This window comes from Camarhynchus parvulus, chromosome 5 (assembly GCF_901933205.1).
Source record: "Camarhynchus parvulus chromosome 5, STF_HiC, whole genome shotgun sequence".
Classification (NCBI taxonomy): domain Eukaryota; kingdom Metazoa; phylum Chordata; class Aves; order Passeriformes; family Thraupidae; genus Camarhynchus; species Camarhynchus parvulus.
The window spans coordinates 60,695,440-60,714,862 of record NC_044575.1 but is presented as its reverse complement, the minus strand read 5'-3'; the positions used below and the strand labels follow the sequence as shown (position 1 = coordinate 60,714,862).

At 46.8% G+C, this 19,423-nt stretch overlaps 1 protein-coding gene across 2 annotated transcripts in view; it reads right to left on the bottom strand.

Moving 5' to 3' along the window:
- MDGA2 (MAM domain containing glycosylphosphatidylinositol anchor 2) overlaps nucleotides 1-19,423 on the bottom strand; it is a 222,433-nt gene that overhangs the window by 45,940 nt on the left and 157,070 nt on the right. For both annotated transcript variants that reach the window (XM_030949844.1, XM_030949845.1), the window contains one exon: nucleotides 5,221-5,490. In XM_030949844.1, coding sequence (XP_030805704.1) covers nucleotides 5,221-5,490 — 270 coding nt within the window. The remainder of the gene's footprint in view (nucleotides 1-5,220; nucleotides 5,491-19,423) is intronic.

Below are 19,423 nucleotides of genomic sequence, written 5' to 3'. Positions count from 1 at the left end.
AATTCCTGAACAAAGCAGCTGGAGAGGTGCCTGATCTTGAGAAGGGAATTGGGAAAAATGAGAGGATCACATCCGAGCCTTCATCCTTCATAAATGTGGGGAAAACGAAGGATGATTTCCCAAAGAGAGGACAAAACATTCCTAAATCCACTAAATCTGAGTTCATATTGACTTAAATCCATGGAGAGGGTTTGCCAAGGGATGGGGTGGAGATTCCATCCCTGGAATTGTCCAAGGCCAGCTTGGATGGGGCTTGGAGAAACCAGATTTTGTTAAAAATGCCCCTTTCCAAGACCTTTTCCAACCCAAACCATTCCATAATTCCAAGATCTTTCATGGAACAGGTCCATCCTTACCCCATCCATATGAAACAGGATGGGGGCAAACCCAATCCAGGGTTTGCTGTGCTCCATTCTGACACTTAAAATATCCAAAAATCAGGGAAAACCTGGAAAAAAACAACCAAGTATTTCCACGTGTTCTTCTCCTGGAAAGGTCCAAAAGATGCTTTTCATTAGAGAAAAATGGAGTTTCCAAAGAGCTCTTTCCAGAGGTGGATTCTGGGATCATCAGAAGGGATGATGCAGTGTCCATCTCCTCAAATCCCAGTTTTCTGGGAGAAGGGAAGGCAGGACATGCGAGGTACCTGAGTGTCCCATGGATTAGTGGTGGAATGTTGGACCAGATCATCTCCAAGGTCTTTTCCAGCCTGAATTATTCCTGCCATGGATGGGGATAATCCCTTCTGGAGGTGTTGGCAGGGAAGGAATGTTTGGATCGTCAGGTTTCAGCATCGCCAGCTCCAAAGAGCTTCCAAGAGCTCCAAGGAAAGGGAAAGCTCTGATCATGAGCTAACAATTAAACCCTCCCCAATTAGCCCTTGATTGGCTTGATGTTGCACTTGGCTGGAAGCACTGACGGGGTGATGTAAGACAGAGTAAATAATTAAAGATGAGCTCGTTAATTAACGCAATATCCCACGGCAAAAATATTCCACAGGCCAGAACAACACGGAATTAATATTCCAAAGTCTTCCCTCGCTGGTGGGATCAGGAGTTGGTTGATAAAAGGAATTAAGTCCGTGGAATGACATTAGAGCTTTGTTTAGTCCTACCCAGGGCTGTGATGAATAATTGAAATTTTGAATTTTAATATTAACTCTGCAGCCCTGCCAAGCCAGCCCCATCCGCTATGGACAGAGATTCCTGGTGGAAATTCGGGAAGGAATTTACATCCAAAATGTATCCAGCCCTGATTAAAGAATTTCATAGGGAGGGAACAAAATATTATCTAAAAAAATATCTAAAAATCCCTCTTTGGACACAACTCTGGGGACAAATTCAGTCCCAGCAGAGAAAATTCCAGCTCAAGGGGATCAAACTTCCCAAACTGAGAAGAAATTTTAAACTAGGATTTGTCAGGTAAACTCAGTTCTAGGTAACCCTAATCCCAAATGGCTCCCCAAGGGAGCAGAGAATCATGGAATTGTTCAGGTTGGAAAAGACATTTAGGACCATCAAGTGTGGTTGTCAATCCTCCCCCTACAGCCACCACCATCCCATGGCCTCCAGAGCCACATCCATGGGTTTTGGACAATTCCAGGGATTGGGACTCCACTGCTGCCCCTGGCAGTGTTTGACAGCCCTTTCCAGGAGGAATTTCCCCCCAATATCCAACTTTAACCTTCCCTGGGGCAGCCTGAGGCCATTCCCTCTTGTCCTGACATTTGTTAATGATGCAGAGAAATAACAATGAAGAGGATGAAATGGAAAGAGAATAAGGAAGAGGAGGAGGAAGAGAAGCAGGAGGAGGAGGAGGAAGAGGAAAAAGAGGAAGATGAAGAGGAAGATAGAAGGGGGAGGAGGAGGAGAAGGAGAAGGAGAAGGAGAAGGAGAAGGAGAAGGAGAAGGAGGAGGAGGAGGAGAAGGAGAAGGAGAAGGAGAAGGAGAAGGAGAAGGAGAAGGAGAAGGAGAAGGAGAAGGAGAAGGAAGGAGAAGGAGAAGGAGAAGGAGAAGGAGAAGGAGAAGGAGAAGGAGAAGGAGGAGGAGGAGGAGGAGGAGGAGGAGGAGAAAAAGAAGAAGAAGAAGATAAAGAAAAATGAGAAGAAGAAGAAAGAGAAGAAAGAAAATCAGAAGAAGAAGCAGAAGAAGCAGAAGAAGAAGCAGAAGAAGAAAAAGAAAAACAAGAAGAAGAAAGAGAAGAAAGAGGATCAGAAGAAGCAAAAGAAGCAGAAGAAGCAGAAGCAGAAGCAGAAGCAGAAGAAGAAGAAGAAGAAGAAGAAGAAGAAGAAGAAGAAGAAGAAGAAGAAGAAGAAGAAGAAGAATTCTTCATCCCTCCTTTGCTGGCAACCTGCAAAACACAGACACTAACCCCCCCTGCCTGGAGAAGCCACACCACAGGGACAAAACTGCTCCCGGCGTGTCCCCAGCTGGCCAGGCCAGGCCAGGCCGTGACCCAGCAGGGCTCAGGTGTGCCCTGGAGGAACATCTGGCCCCTCAGCAGCCTCTCCAGGGAGGGAGAAGCTCCCCGTGCTCATCCCCCTCCTTCTCCAGCACCAAACCCTCCCTCAGGGAGGCTCCTCTGCCATCCACGGATCTGGTTTGATTTATTTGCTCCCAGTCCTGGCAGGGATTTCTGAAGCCACAGCCTGGAATGGACTTCTTGTTGCTCTCTGGATATGATCTGGCCTTGAATAAAATCTCGAGGTGCTGAAGCTGTGAGGAGCATGAACTCAGCTCTGCTTCCCCACAAACACAATTTGCCTTGTCACTTCTTATTTATTTTGAAGAGACTGGCAGGTTACATCTGCCTCATGTTGGCCCAGATGCTATAAATTAACCCCTTTTCCGGGTGTGATTTATTTGGCTTTCATCTCCTCCAATCTGGCTCAAAATATACAGGGAAAAAAAAAAAAAGAGATTCTGCAGGCTCGGGGGTCAGAATAAATCTTTAAAACCAGGCTGCTGTACTGAAAAGCTTTCTCTGAGCATACCAATGGATTTCTGCAGCCCCAGTCCAGCACATTTCTATTTTCCTGCATGAAAAACCAGAAATAAACCAGCTAAAAATGGGTTACAACAACCCATTATCCCCCCCAAAACAAAAGCTCCACACAACTGCCACATTCCTGCCTTGCAGTTATTTATTGGGCTTTTTTTTCCAATTATCCCTAAGAAGTGCCCAATTTCTTGTCTCTGTTCACATTCCCAGTGAAATCCAAGCCTCCTTTTTAACCATTTCATCATTTTTTTTCAGCGTTTTCAGTTCCCTGGGGCTTTGACTCCATCTGTGCTGCTGAGATTCAGGAGCACAACAGAGCCACTGCTCTGAGAGCAGTGGAAAGGAATTTATTTGCTAAATAAAGTCAGTTTTAACTTTAAAAGGCTAAGAAAAGTCAAAGTGTTACTTCCAGCATCCTTAATCCACCATAAATTAGCAGGATGGGATGAACCCTAAATGAGCACAGGGAGGGGGTGGGAAATGGGAAATATCATAAAAACATTTTAGGACTCATTTTCACTTTTGTGGTTTGCTAAAACCACTCCAACTGCCACAATCCTGGCAGAATAAATTGAAATAAATTTCCACAGTCTGGGATCCAAGTCCTGATGAATAGATTGAACCAAATTTACTCATTTGAGGCCAAATAGTTTTTCTGGTTTCCTTCAGAGCCGCCTTTGGGATTAAAATCCCAAGATTTGGAGAAGTTGGTGGCTGTGAAAGCCCCTCCAGCAGGCTCTGAATGGTGTCAGCCAAAGGCTGGATCCCATTTGGAAGGAGCAGAACCATCCAGAACTGTGGGATTTGCTGTGTTCCCACCACACTTGTGCTGTGAGAAATTCCTGCCAAGGGGATGTCATCCCCATCACATCAACTTATCTCCTGGCTACTCCCAACCCGGAGATTCCTGTCACCCTGATTTTTTAGGATTTTCTAAGCCTTCTGATGTTTACATTCTTGTAATGAACTTTCTCACACATTTATGTAAATAACTTATTGTTTTGCATTCCTTATAGAAGAAGAAATATTTGATGGACTGTTGGTTTGTCCACTGTCATTAAAGAGGTGGCACTGTCACCCTCCAATCCACTGTCACTTTTAGAAATCTATAAATGTTAGAGACAGAAAATAAACTTCCCTTTTTTACCTTGAGAAAAGCAGAGTGTGCATGCCATGTTATTTCGTGTCCTATAGTGACAGAGAGTGACAGATTCCAAACTCAAAATTCCTATAGGGACAGATTCCAGATTCCTGTAGTGACAGATTCCAAACTCAAAATTCCAAACTCAAAATTCCTATAGTGACAGATTCCACATTCCTGTAGTGACAGATTCCAAACTCAAAATTCCTATAGTGACAGATTCCAGATTCCAACAGTGACAGATTCCGGACTCAAAATTCCTACAGTGACAGATTCCAAACTCCAAATTCCTATAGAGACAGATTCCAGATTCCTATAGTGACAGATTCCAAATTCAAAATCTTGGGATCTTCCTTATGTTGCTTGAGCTCTATCAAGCCTCACCCAACAAAACCCAAACACTCCATGAGCACAGTTTTGAAGAAAAGCTTCAGATTCCAAACTCAGAATTCCTATAGTGACAGATTCCAGATTCCTATAGTGACAGATTCCAAACTCAAAATCTTGGGATCTTCCTTTTGTTGCTTGAGCTCTATCAAGCCTCACCCAACAAAACCCAAACACTCCATGGACACGATTTTGAAGAAAACCTTCAGATTCCAAACTCAGAAATCCTATAGTGACAGATTCCAGATTCCTATAGGGACAGATTCCATATTCCTATAGTGACAGATTCCAAACTCAAAAATTCCTATAGTGACAGATTCCAGATTCCTACAGTGACAGATTCCATATTCCTATAGTGACAGATTCAAAACGGAAAATTCTTATCGTAACAGATTCCAGATTCCTAGAGTGACAGATCCCAAACTCAAAATTCCTACCGTGACAGATTCCAGACTCCTATAGTGACAGATTCCAAACTCAAAACCTTGGAATGTTCCTTTTGTTGCTTGAGCCCTACGAAGCCTCACCCAACAAAACCCAAACAACCCAAACAACCCAAAACTCCATGAACACAGTTTTGCAGAGAAACTCCAACCCCCTGGGAAAACCCAAACAAACTGCCTAAAACCCATTAAAAACCCATTAAAAACCAAATTAAGAAGCAGTTAAATACCCATGCCCACGCCTCCTACCTGTGACGAGGAAGCTGCAGCGGCCGGTGCCCGCCTCGTTGATGATGTTGCAGTTGTAGAGGCCGTAGGAGTCGCGGGAGAGGCTGCTGACGGTGAACTCGGTGGAGTCCTGCAGGTCGAAGTGGCCCGAGCGCAGCAGGCGCCCGCCCAGGCGCCACTCGTAGCTCAGCACCCGCGTGGGGTACGCGCGCAGCACGCGGCAGCTCATGGTGACCGCGCGGCCCTGGCCCTGCCGCAGCTCCAGGAACGCCGGCTCCACCGCCGGGGGGTCTGCGGAGACACACACAGGGTTAGAGGGGGGAAGCCGGGCCTAGGGACAGGGTTAACTGATGTTCGTGTTTAGGAGCTGTCGTAGAGGCAGGATTGATCCAGGTTCTTGTGTGGGACCTCTCCTAGAGACAGGACTAACCGAGATTCATGTGGGGGAGCTGTCCTAGAGACAAGATTAACCAAGGTTCGTATATGGAACCTCTCCTAGAGACAGGATTAACTGATGTTTGTGTGTGAGGCCAGTCCTAGAGACAGGATTGATCCAGGTTCTTTTTTAGGACCTCTCCTGGAGACAGGATTGATCCAGGTTCTTGTTTAGGACCTCTCCTAGAGACAGGACTAACCCAGGTTAGGACCCATCCTAGGCATATAAACTAACACAGGTTCTTGTTTAGAACCTGTCTCAGACACAGGATTGATCCAGGTTCTTGCTTAGGATCTCTCCTAGGTCTGCAGAGACACAGCCAGGGCAGCAGGGTAATAGAGGGTTGAAGCCAGGCCTAGGGACAGGATTAACCAAGGTTCTTGTGTGGGGGCCTGTCCTAGAGACAGGATTGATCCAGGTTCTTGTTTAGGACCTCTCCTAGAGACAGGATTAACCAAGGTTCTTGTTTAGGATCTCTCCTAGGTCTGCGGAGACACAGCCAGGGCAGAAGGGGGTTAGAGGGGGGGAAACCAGGCCTAGGGACAGGATTAACCAAGGTTCATGTGTGGGACCTGTCCTAGAGACAGGATTAACCAAGATTCTTGTTTAGGACCTGTCGTAGGAATCAAGACTAACCCAGTTTCTTGTTTGAGACCTGTCCTAAGAGACAAAACTAACCCAGGTTCTTGTTTAGGACCTGTCCTAGAGACAGGATTAACTGAGGTTCGTGTTTAGGAGCTGTCATAGAGACAGGATTGATCCAGGTTCTTGTTTAGGACCTCTCCTAGAGACAGGACTAACCCAGGTTAGGAACCATCCTAGGCATATAAACGAACACAGGTTCTTGTTTAGGACCTCTCCTTGAGACAGGATCAACCAAGGTTCATGTTTAGGAGCTGTCCTAGAGACAGGATTGATCCAGGTTCTTCTTTAGAACATCTCCTGAGACAAGATTGATCTAGGTTCTTGTTTAGGACCTCTCCTAGAGACAGGACTAACCCAGGTTAGGACCCATCCTAGGCATCCAAACTAACCCCGGTTCTTGTTTAGGACCCATCATAGGAATCAAGACTAATCCAGGTTCTTGTTTGACACTCATCATAGGAGACAGGACCACAGGAAACAGGTTCTTCCTTAGGACCAGTCCTAAAGACAGGACCAACCCAGGTTCTTCTTTAGGACCAGCCCTAAAGACAGGACCAACTCAGGTTCTTCTTTAGAACCCATCCTAGGAATCAAGACTAACCCAGGCTCTAATTTAGGACCAGTCCTAGGAGACAGCACTAACCTGGTCCACTCCTGTTGCAGGAGGTGGGGTAGGTTCTTCTTTGCACATCCTAAAAACTTAAACCTGTTAAACCCAGGTTCTGGTTTAGGACCCATCCCAGGAGAGTGGATCAACCCAGGTCGGTGTTTAGGGCCTGGCTTAGGAGACAAGACTAACCCAAGTTCTTGTTAGGAGATCTCTTGGAACAACACTGAATAAAGCCCGTGAGCTTGTCTTAACTTGGACAGCACTTGGAGCAACCTATGGAAGGTGTCCCAGCCCACAGCAGGGGTGGGATGAGGTGGCCTGGGAGGTCTCTTCCATCCCAAACCAGCCTGGAATTGTGGGACTTTCTCTGGATAAAGTGCACCAGGCAGCAACATCCCGGGCACAGAGCTGAGCTGGAGACTCTGTACTCACAATGATAAATCTGGGGGATAATTAAAAAAAAATCATCTGGGGAATAATAAATCTGTGCTCAGTGGGGAGCTCAGGTATGGGCACATTCCTGAGGCTGCCAGAGCTCTGGGAATGTTTGGACACCAGGGATGCTCAGGCTGGGATTTTTGGGGTGTCTGTGCAGGGCTGGGAGCTGGGGCTCCTTCCAGCTTGGGATAATCCATGATTCCATGAGCTCCCCACCTCAGGAGCTTCACCAAAAATCTGGCTTCACCAAAAACCATCACCTCTGGATCTTTTTTCTCCATTCTGGTGGAGGTTTTACTGTCCCAGTTCCCCACACCCGGAACAGCCTGTTCTGCCCTAACTCAAATAAAACTGATTTTAAATAATTCACATTCACAGCTTCAAACTGCACCAGAATTTTGATTCCAGCAAAACACCAAATAAATAAAATATAACCAATGTCCAGAGTGTGCACAGATCCAACTTCCTGCTGCCATTTCCTTTGGAAAACTTCACCGTGGCTGGAAAATAAGGATTATCTGGCCTAGCAATGGTTTGTGCACAGCTCTTCAGAGCCAGGAACACACATGGAAACATGTTCCCAAAGGGATGAAAAACAGGGAATTCTGGCTCTCTAAAGAACTCAGCTCATTTTTTAACCCCTGGGAGGGAAGAATTCCTGAAATCCTCCCGTTCCAGTGTGGCACAGGGAGGTTTTGTGTCCTTACAAAGTGTTTTACGTAAAACATTAAGATGTTCCTGCTTCCCCAAGTTTCCCAAGGCAGCAGCTTTGCAGGGAAGTGTTGGCTTAAAGACAGGAATTATCCTTGGGAAAGAAAATATTCCAGATCCCTGCTGCTTTCTCAGGGAGAGCTGGGAATTGCCTCTCCCAAATCTCCTGTTTTCCTCTCACCACCCTGTCTTAAATTATTTGTACTTTCCCAAAAAGCTCCTAGGTCCTTCTATATAATGGATATCAAAGGAATTATTAATCAGATTTACTAATATTTACTATTTTCCAGGCATTTTTCTGTAAGTTGTCCAAGGGGAAAGTTCTCCATTGAAAAGTTGGAAAATATTGGGAAAAGGGCAGTGGAGTCCCCATCCTGGCAGGGATCTAAAGCCCTGTGGAGGTGGCACTTGGGGACATGACCAGTGGTGGCCTTGGAAGTTCTGGGAATGGTTAGATTTGACCTCAGAGGGCTTTTCCAGTCTAAAGCATTCCAAGATTCCATGAACTCTCCATATTTTTATGGATCCTGATCACAAGGCACCCGCTGCTGTTCCCGGTATAAATTTTATCTGAAATAAATATTTGATTTTTAATTGGAAATTCTCTATTTTTTTCCCCCATTCCAGCCAGGATAATTCCATATCCATCACCTCTCCAGCCCTTCCAGCCACACCAAAATACACCTAAAAATCCTGGGAAAATTCTCCCTAAACTTTGAGCAAAGCACAGAAGAATCTCTAAAATAAAAACAAAAAGATGCTCAAGCAGCATCATCTGAAGATCTTTCTGATCCTAAATCCCTGAGGAAGAGCACAGGAACTTTGGGACAGGAATATCATGGAAGTTCCACGTTTGAGGTGTTAAAAAGCCTTTGATGAATGATATTTCTGTCATTTTCTGCCCTTGCTCATAAATCCTTGGAATGTTTGAACATCCAAAACTCATCTCTGGTTTGGAATAACGTTCCCTCCTTTGTTTTCCTTGCTGCTTCCACTGAATGCTCCAAACCCAGGGAATGATTTCCCCTCCCCATGGCACCTCAGTTTAACGATTTTAACAGGAATTTGTATTCAGGCCCTTCTCTCTTCTCCCCCTGTTTTATTTACTTATCAAGCTACTTTAGCCTTATAAACAGCTTTTAAATGAAACTTTCCCCTGCCTTTAAGGTCAAAAAAGTCTTTAAACCCCACAATTCCCATTTATCCAGGGGCTGATGATCCCCAGTGACAGGGAGAGAAAATTAACTCGGGCTGCTCATTCCTGAATCCCACTTTCACAGGTAATAACTTTAATGGGGAAGGGAAGGGCTGATAAAAGCCCCTACCAGAGTTAACAGCTCGTTTTTCCATCATTTTTTCCCATTGTTTTTACAGGATTGTGACTTCCCAGATGCACAGGAGAAAAAGTGGAGTTGTTTGTGACTCCTCTGCATTGAACTCATTTGCATCAGCTCTTCCCCAAGGCTTTGGCAATTTGATTTAATTTACTTTTTCCCTCCTTATTCCTTTCATAATTCCACTATTAGTTTTGGAAAAATCTCCAGCAAAGCTGCCAAGGGAGTGCGGTTCATTCTCTCCCACAATTATCTTTGGGAAGCAAGCGGGGCTGGAGTTAAATCAGGCTCTCTATTAATGTTTAATGAAGTTTTTTAGCCTAAGTACATTCATGTTTTAAGGATTAGGAAACAGAAAAAGGAAAGTTCTGGAGCTATCCTGAGAAATGACAGCGAGGTTCTTGTTTGGTTTGAACCACACAGCTGCTCCTCATGGTAAGGGTCAAATCCTGGTTTTTATAGTGGGATTTGTTAAGGAGAAAATTCATGGAATTTATTTCCACCCCGATGCCCCGAGCAGAGGCTTCACCCGCTGGTTTGGCCTCTCCAATTTGCATTTTAAGCTAAACAAATAATGAGTTTTTCTCTCTCAGCTCCAGCAAGGGGAATAATAAATAAATAACAATAAAAAGTGGTGCCTCTGCTCGTTTCCATTGGGTTTGTGGCCACTGTTGGATTCACACCACAGGAATGTTGTCCAGTACTTCCAAATCCATCTATTCCCAGACTCTCCAGCCTCATTTCCAGGTTTTTTAGCTCCTGAGGTGGGTCTGGAGGTGCCTGAATGGAGACACAGAGAAGCCCAGAGAAGATGGGATTTAGGAGCATTGGGAAGCTCCAGTGCACAGGGAATGTGATCCCTGTGAAATGACAGCAACAATTTTCCATCCAAAGCTTGGAACAGGGGCATCACACCTTGGATAATGGATTTATTCCAGTGAAATGAAACCACCATGGCCAGAAATAGCAAAAAGCCACTTGCACATTTAGGAGTAAATTAAAACAGGTGTGCAAATCCATCCTGGAATTGTGCAATCCAAACCCTGCCTTGCACAGATATATCCATGGTACAATGAGGAAAATCCCTTTTTCATGGAATCCAGGAATGTTTTGGGATGGAAGGAACCCTAAATCCCACCCCAGCCATGGCAGGGACACCTGCCACTGTCCCAGGGTGTCCCAGTGTCCAGCCTGGCCTTGGGCACTGCCAGGGATCCAGGGGCAGCCACAGCTGCTCTGGCAATTCCAGCCCAGCCAGGAATTCCCAATTCCCAATCTCCCATCCATCCCTGCCCTCTGGCACTGGGAGCCATTCCCTGTGTCCTGTCCCTCCATCCCTTGTCAGAACTCCAAAGATTCTTGTCATGGACTCCTAATTTTTTCATCTTATCCCTGGCAAGGTCCTAATTTGAAGTTAGAGGGATTTTGATGGTAACTTTCAGTGCAAAATTATTATTAATTTCATTTTCTTCTGCATTCCGTGTCCATGCCTGCTTTGCAGAAGGATTTAGAATGGAAAATCCCAGTCCCCACCCTCAGGAATTTGCTAACTTGGATTTTGTGCTTTGAGTTTGTCTCCCCCGTCTGCAGAATTTGCTGGGATTTTCCAGGCTGGTGCCTCTGTCCTGGTTTGGCTCCTTGACAGGGCATTAAATTCTCTGGAAATCCAGATCCAGCCTCACCCAGCAACTCCCAGGTTCCTGAGCTTCAATATTTGTGCTGGAGCATGCGCGACGTTTGCAAGTGATAAATATTCAGATGAGTTAAAAGAAACAGATAAAATAAAAACTTTGGGGCAAAGCTGCACCATTCACGTCCCTCCATATCTGCAAATCTTGATTTGCTTGATTTGTCCAGCTGGGGCCAGGAGGGGACGGGTGAATAACGAGGAGCTTCCTTAAAAAACCATGAAATGGGAATAATCCAAGGGTTTTTAAAAGTGTCTGCTCTTCTGAGCTTCTTTTATGGGCTCTGCTGCTGCTGTTCCTTGGATTTTATGGAATTTAAATTGTCCTGGCTAGAATATAAATCAATGAACAGCAGTGAACAACATTTTAAACCTACAGAGCTCACGAGGGGAGCCGTGGCTGAGCTCTGGGTTCAGGGTCCTTCTCTATGGGCAGGTCCTGGAACCCAAATTTGTCTCTTCCATATCCAGGATTAAGGAATGTCTCTGGAGGAGCAGGGACCCACTGGTGACCTGGGAATAAAACCCTCTGCAGTCATTCTAAAGCATTTTCCAGCTAAAAAATCATGGAGCCAATTTGGGAATGCTGGGGGGCTCACCTGGAGAAGCAAAGAATCCAAGGAAATCCTTGCAGGGCCTGAAGGGGCTCCAGGAGAGCTGGAGAGGGACTGGGGACAAGGGATGGAGGGACAGGAGCCAGGGAATGGCTCCCAGTGCCAGAGGGCAGGGATGGGTGGGAGATTGGGAAGTGGGAATTCCTGGCTGGGCTGGAATTCCCAGAGCAGCTGGGGCTGCCCCTGGATCCCTGGCAGTGCCCAAGGCCAGGCTGGACATTGGGGCACCCTGGGAGAGTGGGAGGTGTCCCTGCCATGGCAGGGGTGGCACTGGGGGGTTTAAGTTCCTTTCCAACCCAATCCATTCCTGGATTCCATTTGGGATTTGAACCAACTCTCCTCCCTTAGGGATCCAGCCATGGGTGCAGCATCCTGGCTCATTCCTGGAGTGACTCACACCAATTCCTTTGGAATATTTAGCAGGAAAATAATTTTTTTTAACTCATTTCTACAGCAACCATTCCATTATTTGTGGGGCTGAACTCCTTTGGATGCGAACAGGGCAGGGAAGAGGATGGAGACTGGTTGGGAAAGAAAGGATTTTAGGGATCATCCCATCCCACCCCTGCCATGTCAGGAACACCTCCCACTGCCCCAGGCTGCTCCAACCTGGCCTGGGGCACTGCCAGGGATCCAGGGGCAGCCACAGCTGCTCTGGGAATCCTCTCCAGTCCCATCCCCACCCTCCCAGGATCCTCCAAGGACACTCAAATACTCAGGAAGGGAGGACAAATCAGGGAAGAAAGGTGAGAAAAGCACATGGGAAATTCGAGATAAGGCTCCTATCAGCACAGGGGAAGTGCTGGATGCTGCTCCTGGTTCCCCTCAGGCTGTCACTGACAGGTGACACTGATCCAGGTGACACTGAGCCAGGTGGTGACACCAGCTCTGATCTGCACACAACCCCTTTAATGATTAATGGGGCATTTTAAACGCTCTCCCCACTCCTGAAACCTCTCCCAGAGCTCCCTGCTCTGTGTTTTTCACTTTTCCCCAGTAAAACAAGGGAGCTGCAGCCCCTGGAGCAGCCTTGTGATTCCAGAGAGAATCCCAGAGTAGTTTAGGCTGGAAAAACCCTCAGAGATCATCGAGCTCAACCATTCCCAGCACTGCCACGGCCACCACTGCCCCATGTCCCCAAGTGCCACCTCCACATGGATTTAAATCCCTCCAGGGATGGGGATTCCACCACTTCCCAAGGCTGGACAACTTTTCCATGGAGAAATTCTCCCCAGTATCCAACCTGAACTTCTCCTGGTGCAACCTGAGGCTGTTCCCTCTCATCCTGTCCCTGGTTTCCTGGGACAAGAGCCCAATCCCACCTGGCTGCACCCTCCTGGAGATGCCACCAGTGCCACCCACCTCCAGCAGAGCTCAGCCAGCCCGGGTGACCCTTGGATTCACAGAGAGTTCTCGAAATCTCACAGGGATGGTGGATGAAGGTATAGACATGGAGGAAGGTTTTGAATTAAGGCCTTGGAATCGACAAGACTTTTTTGAACAATGACTTGTAGCCATTGTCAGGCATAATTTATGCCCTTTGAACGGACTGGACTTTCACAGCATTAAATTGCTGTGTTGCGATGTAGCAATGCTTAGTGCAAGCAAGAAAGTGCTTTGGGCAGGTAATAAGCAGAAATATTATAGTAAGGCTACGAAACGCAAGTAATAAACAACACGGTTGTGACGGTTTCTTTTTAGGTGAACAGAGAGGGGGAATTGTGGGAATCCACAAAATCAGAGGGTTTTGGGAAAGCTGCAAAAGGCAGTAGAACTGTGATTGGAGCTAAGCAGCAGCCATGAGATTGGTCAGCAGAAAAATTGTGCACGAAACAGAAAAGCAAGGACAAATAGAACAATGGTCTGTGTGTTAACACTTGTCTAGAATAACTCTCCAAGCTACAGAAAAGTTTATCTAGCGAGATATTAGGGAGTTCTAAGGTTAATAACGGAGCTCTGTGCATTGTGTTTGAAGGCTCACAAGCAGGTGTTGTATTTGAAATAAGCAAGCATTGTTTAACTAAAGGTACCTGTGCTTACAGTGGTTGGATGGAACTCCTGTCAATATAGAATATCTATTATATAGATATAAATACTGTCAATGTGCTTTTGCTTTGTGTGATTGGTCAGAAAACTCATAAAGTGAGTTGTGCCATTGAGTTCTTGGTCTGCTGCCTGGGATGTGAGCTGCTGGCAGCTTCCCATTGTCACAGCCATGGAATGAGGCTGCTGCTGGAAAATCAAACAGCTCAAGGCACGTTCCCAGCAGCCCTGTCCTGTTTGTGATCTGTGCAGAAACCCCAGCTGGTGACAACCTCCACCCCAGAGTTGGGGCCACCACATCCCAACCACACCCACGCTCCCAAAAGGTGATGGAAAGGAGATTCCAGCCTCAAGTGCCAAGTGAACCAGGGATAAACATGGAAAAACCAGGCAGGGAGAGGAGCAGAGAAACTGGAAACACCTGGGGGAGATCTCAGCATGATGGCTTGAAATAAAAAGTGTTTTTTACTCGGACAGGGGAGGCAAAGAGATGCTGTGAGGAGAGCAGAAAACACAGAAATGTGCACATAAAACAAATGTATGGACTTCAAACAGCACCAAATCCTATTTTTACTGCTCTTCTGGACAGTGTTTGCAACAAATTTTATTTGCCTTGAAACAGAGATCAGTTCTCACCTCTGTATTTTATTTCTCCTGTGGACAAGGTCACTTTAGACCCAAAGGGGGTTTGCTTTTGTTGATCAGAGCAGAGAATTACCAATAAACCCCCCAAATTTCTTTCTCTCTCTGTCCTTGGGAGATCTGGGGCCTGTTTTATGTGCAGAAGTCGTGGCTTTAGGTTAAATCATGCATTTACCTTTGGGCTGGGGGAGGCTTTCATCTCCTTTGGAACCTGGGACTTGGAACAAACCTCAGAAACTGGAATTCATTGAACTGCCCCTATTTTTAAGCAGCCAAGGTCAGGGCTTGAAAATTTGGGGTCAGGGATTGAAACCCTGGGGATGGCTCAGCCTGGGATCCGTGGAAAATGAGAAGGGCTCAGCTCAGAGCCAGAGGGCAGATTGTCCTCAGGTTCCAAAATAAAAAAAGCTTTGGGAAGGTTTAAAGAAAATAGAAAAAAATAAAAAGTTAAGGCCAGAAGAGAACAGCTCAGAGCAGCAGGACAGGGGCAAAAGGGGAAATTATTGGAGCAAACTCTCAGCCCAGACTTTCTCCCTGATCATTCCTGGTGTCTCCTGAGAAGGACAAGCGGGACAAGGAGCCCCCAGCTGAGGCAGAATGAGCAGGCTGGGAATAGAAACCCTGCTTCCTTCCCTTCTTCACTGCCAGTATTCAAAAGGGATCAAATAATTTTAAAGGAAGGAACATTGAAACTGAGCATTGATGGAGGCTGGAATGACACTGGAACACCAATGGGATAAAACTTTTCCTCTGGAGCCAGGCTGGGAGAGCTGGGAATGTTCCCCTGGAGAGGAGAAGGCTCCAGGGAGAGCTCAGAGCCCCTGGCAGGGCCTGAAGGGCTCCAGGAGAGCTGGAGAGGGACTGGGGACAAGGGATGGAGGGACAGGAGCCAGGGAATGGCTCCCAGTGCCAGAGGGCAGGGATGGGTGGGAGATTGGGAATTGGGAATTCCTGGCTGGGCTGGAATTCCCAGAGCAGCTGTGGCTGCCCCTGGATCCCTGGCAGTGCCCAAGGCCAGGCTGGACATTGGGACACCCTGGGACAGTGGGAGGTGTCCCTGCCATGGCTGGGGTGGCACTGGGTGGGATTCCAAGGTCCCTCCAACCAACCCCAAAGTGCTCCAAAGTTCACTCCTGTGCATGGCCACAGGGAAAGAAGGAACTACAGCTCCTAAAATAAAACCACCCCATGACATTCCCCATTTCAGATGTGCCCTAATGTCCAGCATTAAAGCAGAGCCTTGCTCTGAAATGAAACTGCCCTGAGTAGATCTGATGTAAAAAACCTCACACAAACAGAGTTTGAGTCCATTTGGATTTTCCTGGTCCTGAGTGCTGGGAGTAGTTGTATCCCATTTGGAAGATTCCAAGGAATCAGGCCTTGCTCATCATCTTGGAGCCTGGATTTGCATTTAGCTTCTACACCAACTGAATAAAAAACCTCACAACTAAATAAATAAGTGCCTAAATAAGGGGTATAACCTCTGTTTATGGGGCTGCTCTTAGAGCAGATGGATTTCTCTTCTGTGTCCAACAATTTCATGCTGAATGGAATAAACTCCAACATTTCCTTGTTTTCCTCCTCCCACAGGAGTCTCTAAAATTCTATATTATTGCTTCAAAGTCTGCTTTCCCCCTCCAATGTTTTACACAGAATTGCCTTTTTGTTTCCAGTAAATCCAGATATTGCTCCTCTCCTTCTTCCAGCTGCTTCCTCTCCTGTTGGAGTTCATCTTCCCCCTCAACCAATTTTATCAAGCCCTGTTTTATCTCCAAAATTGAATTTCCAAGGTTATTGAAGGAATATCTTTTTCTCTCTTTTCATTTCCTCCCCAGACTCCATCAGGGCTCACCTTGGATATATCTGGGAGCTCAGCATAGTCAGCGGGGTTGCCATGAAAAACATCCTGGAACACCCTGAGTTCCCTGTTTTCCTTGCTTTCCCCACCATTCCCAGTCCTCTGGGACATTGGGAGGTGTCCCTGCCCTGACAGGGCTGGACCCGGGTGGGTTTAAGGTCCCTTCCCACCAAACCATTCTGGAATTCTGGGATTCTTTTCCACACCAGCCAAAGCCCAAGCCCACGGGACAGAAATTAATCCACGATTTATTCCTGGAGCAGGGATCTGGGTGGCTCCAAGCCTCATCCAGCCTGGCCTTGAAGTGGATCCGTGAAGTTTGGAGAGCCCTGAAGCTCAACAACAGCCATGCTCACTGGAGGAGCTGGAGGAGCTTTAAGGTCCCTTCTGACCCAAACAATCCCGGGGTTTTATGATTTTCCAATTCCAACATTGGAGATGTGGAAGCCTTGGCTGGATATCCTGCTGGGCTCAATGACCTTCCCAACCTCAGCCATTCCGTAGTTTCATGTTTGGTCTTCCAGGTTCCAAGTCAGGGATTTCAGCTTGCAAAGGACAACGAAACCCAGCAGGAACAGGATCCTCAGGGAACAGGCACATTCCTGAGGCTGCCAGAGCTCCAGGAGCTCTCAGGGTCAGGGTGGGGTTGTTGGGGTGTCTGGGCAGCACCAGGAGCTGGACTGGAGGATCCTTGGGATCCCTTCCAGCTCAGGATATTCCAAGATGCCAGGATTATTTCAATAGAGGTGATGTAGAGATGTTGCTGCTTCTCCTTTGTGGCTCCCAATGTCTTGAAGTATCAAACCCAACATCCAATGGATCATTCCAGAAATTACCATGAAACTTCTTGGAATGATTTTACATCGCCCAGACAAATTATAATTATCCTGATAAAACAAATTACAGCAGTGTGAATCTGCAGCCTCTCCACTGCAAGACAGGACCTTTCTAAAAGGAAAAATCACCATCTTTTGTTGGGAAAATCAGTCCCAAGTCCTGTCATCCTAACCAGGAATGGGAATTCCCATCCAGGAATGGGAATTCTTTGTGTCTCTGTCCCTCTCTGCAAGCCAGCCCTGCCACGGATTAGAAAATGAGGATAGGATCAGTCTGTTCCTTGATGGAGAATAAAATGTGCCAATAATCCATCGGAATGATGGAATAAATCCAAATAAACTGCCCCATCTGGAAGTCAATGAGAGCAGGGAGAAAAGTGGCTTTATGATAAAATCATCTATTAATGGGCACTGGAACTGCAATGGAGCGTGGAAAATGAGGAATTTGTATCAGTTGTGAGGGGTATGGATCAATTTCGAGGACTATGGATCAATTGTGAGGGATAGGTATCAATTTTAAATGGTTTGAATTTATTATCAAGGCTCAGAACTACCTGGAGATAACAACTGCTCTAAAAAGAATTAGAATGTCCCTGCTTTTTTTTGCCAAACCAATAATAAACGGAAGGTGTGAAAGTTCCCTTTATTCTGTGGAGAGCTCCTGAATGCAAGGAAAGTGTGAGAAATCCTGTCACAAGGAATTTCCTGTCAGGAATTTCCAGTGGGGAAGCTGCTCGTGGAGCCCCTCCCTGGGAGATGAGTGTGGTGTCCACAGAGAGGACTTGTGGTGACACCAGCAATTCCATGGATGATGGATAATGACTGGAGTGCTTCCCAAAGGAGTGATGGTCCATGGAAGCTCCCCCAGGCAGGTGGAGGAGCTGGACAACACCCAGGGCGAGATCCATGTCCTACCAAGCCAAGGACACAAAATCAGAACCTTCATCTGCTTTGTTCCTCCGTGCTGGGGCATCTTCAGTCCTGGGGGAATTGTGGGAAGACCTGAAGGGGCTGGAGAGTGTCCAGGGCAGGGAAAGGAGCTGGGAAGGGGCTGGAGAATCCCTGAGGAGCTGGGAAGGGGCTCAGCCTGGAGCAAAGGAGGCTCAGGGGGCCCTTGTGGCTCTGCACAGCTCCTGCCAGGAGGGCACAGCCGGGGGGGTCGGGCTCTGCTCCAGGGAACAGGGACAGGAGCAGAGGAAACGGCCTCAGGCTGGGCCAGGGCAGCTCAGGGTGGGCACAGCAGGCATTTCCCCATGGAAAGGGGGCTCAGGCCTTGGCACTGCCCAGGGAGGGTTGGAGGGATTTCAAGCCCTGTGGCACCTGGGGACAGGGGTCAGTGGTGGCCTTGGAAGTGCTGGGAACAGTTGGATTTGATGATCCCAAAGGGATTTTCCAACCTCAGTGATTCTACTCAAGACTCTTCTTGCCTTCAGTGATTTCACTCCTGATGTGGTTCCTCAAAGCGTGGTGGAACCCAAAGGAAACCTCTCCAAAAAAATCCTCATTCCCAGAGACCCTCCCAGCATTCCCTGCATCCAGGACCTCCAATAGTGAACCCAACATCCTCTGGCCCATCTCCGCTGGAAAACCTGATTTTGTGGGACACAAAGAGCTCTAATTTCATTCCTGCTGGAAGGAATCTTCCTGCTCACACTGTTCCCAGCTCCACAGGCAAAATGATTTGCAAACCTCCCCATTAACAGCCGCAGACAGGCCTGAATAATAACGTTGGAATTGGGAATAGAATCCAAAGGATTTGGGAGGGAGCACGGGGAAAGCAGCAGCTTGTCTTTAAATCTGTGCACTGCCTTCCAAACTCTGTTTTATGAGGCAATTACAGGTACAAAGTTGAATATTGGAAAGTGAGACAGGAGGAGAGGGATTTATGGAGCTAAAAAATCAGCTGGGATGAATTCCAGCAGCATCCATGGACAGCCTTATTTGTGTCCTGTGTCAGTCTAAATAATCTTAATTTTTAATGCCACACTTTGCAAGCAGAGTTCTGTCGAAATCCATATTTTGTGTAATTATGGGAATTAATCTCCTAAGTATTACAGGACAACAAAGGAATTATATTTACTCAGCATCTTCTGCTGTTAAAAATTAACTACACGGACAAGTTAATTATTCCAATTTACCTTTCCCTGGCTGGTGTGAATTTGTCCTTGGTCTTTGTGACTCCTTTATATTCCAACCACAACATTCCCTCTCATCCTGCTGCTTCGTCCCATGATAACTATGGGGATGGATATCCCTGAATTCCACAAGGTTTAGGGAATAATCTCACAGGTTCTCCTCAGCCCATTTGGGCTGGAATTCCCATTTTCCCTTCAAATCCAACCTCTTAACCTGTTATCAGTTGGGAAGAAG